At 51.0% G+C, this 4,764-nt stretch overlaps 2 protein-coding genes across 2 annotated transcripts; both read right to left on the bottom strand.

The window, feature by feature from the left end:
* Window positions 1–414: 414 nt before the first annotated feature.
* Window positions 415–1,807, bottom strand: LOC119368079 (COBRA-like protein 7). The gene is made up of 4 exons (XM_037633436.1): window positions 1,540–1,807; window positions 1,287–1,443; window positions 906–1,186; window positions 415–836 (listed from the first exon to the last, which is right to left on the bottom strand). The coding sequence occupies exons 1-4, from the start codon at window positions 1,805–1,807 to the stop codon at window positions 547–549; spliced, it is 996 nt and encodes a 331-aa protein (XP_037489333.1). The 3' UTR covers window positions 415–546.
* A 36-nt stretch (window positions 1,808–1,843) lies between these two features.
* LOC119361032 (COBRA-like protein 7) lies at window positions 1,844–2,582 on the bottom strand (the record flags this gene model as incomplete). Its single annotated transcript, XM_037626426.1, has 3 exons — window positions 2,296–2,582; window positions 2,112–2,191; window positions 1,844–1,999 (listed from the first exon to the last, which is right to left on the bottom strand). Coding segments are annotated over exons 1-3 (297 nt in total), but the record flags the coding sequence as incomplete, so codon positions are not given.
* Between the last annotated feature and the right edge of the window lie 2,182 nt (window positions 2,583–4,764).

Raw genomic sequence — 4,764 nt, 5'->3', positions numbered from 1 at the left:
TACGTCTAGCGTGCTTCGCCCGTCGGTTTCACCTGGCGGCGGCGAGGGGAGCTGGGGTGGAGGTGGAGAATGGGGCGGCAGTGGCAGCTACCACCTATGTTTCGGCCGTGCCGCCCCCCGTGAGCGACGCGAGCGCTTCAGCTTTCCCCGAGTGCAAGCATGTGAATGTCGTTATCAACAAAATCTATAGATAGTACAGTACAAGTTTTGGCTTTACCGACCAATTGCTTGACTGAATTGAGATTGGAATGTGTAAAACATGTCCAGGGCAATGGTAAGCAGAGCAGGGAAAGCAGCCATCTCCAAGCTTGCACTTCGTACTATTGTACTAAGCATCAAAGGACCATGGAATTGCTGGGAAGACATCCTACCCGAATATGAAGTTTTCTAGGATTTCCTTTTGCTGGGGGCATATGTCACTGAGCAATAGTTTAATCTATAGCCGCTCAAAGAGGAGGTAGATGCTATGCTGGATTAGTTGTACTCTACAGGCCAGTTAAACTGAGATACTCAAACCCCGTGTATTCAGGGCTAGTCAGGTATCCTTTATACGAGAAACAACATAGACAACGAGAGCAGACAAGAGCCGGCGACCAGCCACCGCTGCACCGCCGAGACACGCACGTCCCAGGCCGCATTGGGCAGCGAAGGGTACTGATCCGGCGGCGGCATGACGCACTCGTGTCCATTGAAGTAGACCCTCCTCGGGAACGCCCAGCCCCCCGAGAAGGTGAAGTCGCTCGGGTCTTTCTCCAGTATCATCTCGGTCTGCACGTTCCCGTCCCTCAGCAGCATCTCGTTGTAGTTCTTGATCCCCCAGAACACCCCCGTGTCATCTGCAAAAACCCACATTTCTTACCCATTCTTGCTTCTTATCATCTTCTTGTCGAAGATCGTGTACTTACTGATGGTGCCGTACTGGATGAGGGGCTGGTAGTTGAAGCTGAAGAGCTGCGTCAGGCTCCGGAGGTTGGGGTGCTGCACCACCAGGTTCCAGTCAGTGTAGTTGCTGACCACGTCGTAGTTCGTCACCGTTGTCTTCACCCTCCAGTACCCCCGATAGCTCTGCTTCACGTGCCAGTGCACCCGGATCGGGCACATGTGCTCCGTGCACCGGATGACCGGCACGGGCGGAGCGCCGTCGGCGTCAGGCAGCGCCGCCAGTACCTTGGACTGCTCGCCGCCGCTGAAAAACCGGACGAACATGCAAAAGCAGGCACGAATCAGAAAGACGGCAGGAATTCAGAAGAATGCAGAGTGTGTGGCAGGGTGTCAGGTGGCTTAACCTGAGGCACTGATGCGCCGAGGGAGAGTTTGCACCACCGCAGCTGTCCCGCGGGCACCCCACGATCGTGTTGTTGTAGAAGGTCGTGAGGGAGACGCAGCAGGACGGCGACGGTGCGTCCCTGAACTGCGAGTACGAGCAGATGATCTGCCATGTCCCTGCACCCCACCAAGCCAAGAAAGAGTCATCGCTCGATGCACGGCGCGTCACAAGACAGTGGGTCGTTGGCAAGAAAGAAAGAATCAAGTGCTTACGCAGAACTTGTACGTGGCGCTGCTCGTCGACCTTGGACCTCGTCGCCGGCACGTTGGTGGCGTTGCTGCAGGTGTAGCCCGGCACGCCGATGCTGAAGGTGGTCGGCATCTTGGGGTCGCCGTGCTCGTCGAGCGCGAAATTGACTATGTACATCTCGAACTGCGAGGTGGCCGTCCTGTTGTTCTGCGTGACGGACGAGAGCACGCCGCCACGGCAGCAGTTGGCGGACTGCCTGTTGTACGGCGCGCCCGGCAGCAGGTCCGCCATGACCGGTTGCTTCTCGCAGCAATGCGGAGGGGCGCCGTTGGCGCCGTGGCGGCCGGTGCAGTTGCCCCGCTCCGTCGTCTCCGCGCCGATCACGTCAGAGATGAACTCGTGGCCGGCCCACACCCAGCTCAGCCGCCACCCCGGGCGCTCGATGTGGCGGTACAGCTGGTAATTGTGGATGCTCACCTTGACCTGCGCGCACAGGAAATCGATTGATTCCTACGCAGTTTCAGTGGCAGAAAATCGCAATTTCTGCGAGGAGCATTGCGTTTCAGAGAGAGAGAAAAATCACAACTATGCGCACCGCGTACACATTAGGCTCGATGGACGGAAAATCCCAGTTGATGGTGATGTTCCCGTTTGGATCCACCGGATCATACGCATCTGCCAGAGAGACACGGCGAAATCAACAATCATCAATCGCAGAATCAAAGGAAACGCAGAAAGGGGCAAGAATCATGACACATCAGGAGAAAACCAAAGGGTACCAGCGAATCGGGAGGACAGATAGCAGATGAAGATGAACAGGACGAACTGCTCCCTGGCCATCTGTCTCAGGATCGAGTGCTTCCTCACGCACCGAAACAGAGCAGCGGCGCGCCGGCGCCGGACAAAACGACGGCGCCTTTTGCAGGCACTTGGCAGTTGGCACCTGGTCTGGTCTGCGTAGGTAGGGGACGAGACGAGGGGAAGAGATGGCAAGACTGTGGGTACGAGGAAGAGGACAGGGATTGGATTTGGCACGCATATAATCTCCTAGCACCGCCGATGTGACACGCGCGTCGTCATGACTCGTGGATATCTCAGCATTTAGCCTCGAATTAAACGCCCGGAGTGGAATGGAGGCGCGTCCGCGCACACACACGGATTACTACTCGAGTCAGGCAGGAACGGACACTGATTACTCTCCTTTTCGGCACCTAGTCGACAGTGGGACTGTGGGAAGTCCAGTTGGCGTCCGCTCACCGTGCGGCTGCGTATATGGAAAGCATCCCGGATTGGCACGCAAGCCGCGTTCGTTTCCTCTCTGCACATCTGTCACCTTGCCGTACACGTTCCTGCCTGATTTGGAGGGAAGTTTGAATCGGTGGGCCGTGCTCGCCGACACGCGGGGTCATGCAACGGTGGTGATACTTGCTCATCGTTCATGGTGCCATTTACCGAAATGACCAAAACTTGGCGTGTGTCCATGTGTAGGTTGTAATTGATGCTCTTGGTTGGGCGATGAATTCCACATCCCTATGGTAACAAAAAAAACATTTTTAGAGGATCTGTGGTACTAGATTGTTGCCATGTTCAAGGCAGTGCTACGCGCCCTTCGGGTGATAAGCCGATTAGATCAACCGCGGTCGGATGCCGCCCAAATCAATTGTCTGATCTACCATCCCAGCCAACTGAGGACCTTTGCAACACTAGCTTGTTGCGCTCAGGGGTTTTGCAGCAAGGGCCTTGCTGCAAAGGTTCATCGGGACAACACCGCTGGCCCGCCATGGCCTGAGCGCCTCAGCTATGGAGCGCCGCCGGCAGTCGGAGTTGTCGCGCCTCCTCTGACCCAGCACCCCGAGCAGCTGCCTCTACTCCAGCACTAGGGCGACGAGCTCTCACCCGGCACTCCCCGGCACTTTCTGCAATCGGAGCCATGTTTCTGAAACAAGACTCCTGTTGCAGAAGAAAACAATCTTCACCATCGAAGCATTTTTTTTCTTTCTGAAAGAAGACTTTTGTCGCAGAAACCTTCTGAAATTAGACCTTTTGTTGAAAAGACTTCACCGCCGAACCATTCTTTTTGTTTTGAAACAAGACCTCTGTTGGAGAAACCTTCTGAAACAATATGCCTGTTGCAAAAAGAAAGAAAATTTGGCTGCACGAGACTTGTGGCCAGCGTGAGCGCTCGATCAGGATCAATCTGGCGGTTGCACGGGCATCAGTCGGCTGAAGGGTAGCATTTTCCCTCAACCTTCTACTTCCTTCGTCCACGAATAAGTGTACTTCTATTTTTTTCTAAGTCAAAGTCTTAGAATTTTGACCAACTATAGTAATATATATGACATCAGATTGATATAATATAAAAGTACATTTCAACACGGATCCAATGATACTAATTTATTGCCATAAATGCTACTGCTTTTTCATATAAATTTGGTCAAAGTTTTAAAACTTTGACTTCCAGTAGTACACTTATTCGCGGATGGAGAGAGTATGCTCTTACCTTTTGTGCAATCGTGTATACATGCTCTCAATGTTTTAAATACGGATTTGCTAATTCTCATCTGGATGAGAATTAAGAAAGTCATATCTAACTCCTATACTATTTGATTAACCAAACAAAAAATAAAAGAAAAAATCCCCACAAATCTTCGCGTAAAATCCAACGGTGTAGGAATTAGATGAGATATAATTATTTCTCATATAGATAGGACTTTTAACTTGTACTATTAAAACGCAGTTTACATAATTCAGAAAAATGGAGAAAAATATACTAAAACGAACTATTTATTTCAAGTTCCTCGTGAAAAAATGTGTTAATCTATAGCCTACGTGAAAAAGACAAGAATGAGTAGTTACAAAGGCATCTTTGGATGCTTTAAGTTTGGCTTCTGTGCACAAGCCACGACAATGCAGAACTTCTGCGCACCAAACTTTAGATCTCTATATAGACTGTTTCCAAATGTGCTGGAAGAATAAAAATATTTTTAGGAAAAGACGGCCGGTGTGTGCTCTTGCAAGCTCTCACTATCACACCATCACAGGAAGATACGACAACCCTGGCATAAACCTTTCGCTTAGAAAAAAAAAACTAGCACAGCTTCCATATATCGTCTCACTATCACATGAAATTTAAACTACAAAACTGATATATATGCACGTATACATGGAGAATCAGTAGAGACAAATCTTGCTGTGGATGGTATCGGCCGGTTCTATCCGCTGTGGAATTTGTCTTTGCCATCTTTGAT

This window comes from Triticum dicoccoides, chromosome 2B, assembly GCF_002162155.2.
Source record: "Triticum dicoccoides isolate Atlit2015 ecotype Zavitan chromosome 2B, WEW_v2.0, whole genome shotgun sequence".
Classification (NCBI taxonomy): Eukaryota; Viridiplantae; Streptophyta; class Magnoliopsida; order Poales; family Poaceae; genus Triticum; species Triticum dicoccoides.
The sequence above is the reverse complement of the archived record's forward strand: the minus strand, read 5'-3'. Positions and strand labels throughout refer to the sequence as shown.

Bases quoted from the DNA above. Each gene is read 5' to 3' on its own strand.
- LOC119368079 (XM_037633436.1), bottom strand. From the start codon at position 1,807: ATGGCGGACCTGCTGCCGGGCGCGCCGTACAACAGGCAGTCCGCCAAC. The intron at 1,187-1,286 runs GTTAAGCCACCT...CCGGTTTTTCAG, and splicing joins TCGGCGCATCAGTGCCTCAG to CGGCGGCGAGCAGTCCAAGG. The intron at 837-905 runs GTAAGTACACGA...GGGTTTTTGCAG, and splicing joins CATCCAGTACGGCACCATCA to ATGACACGGGGGTGTTCTGG.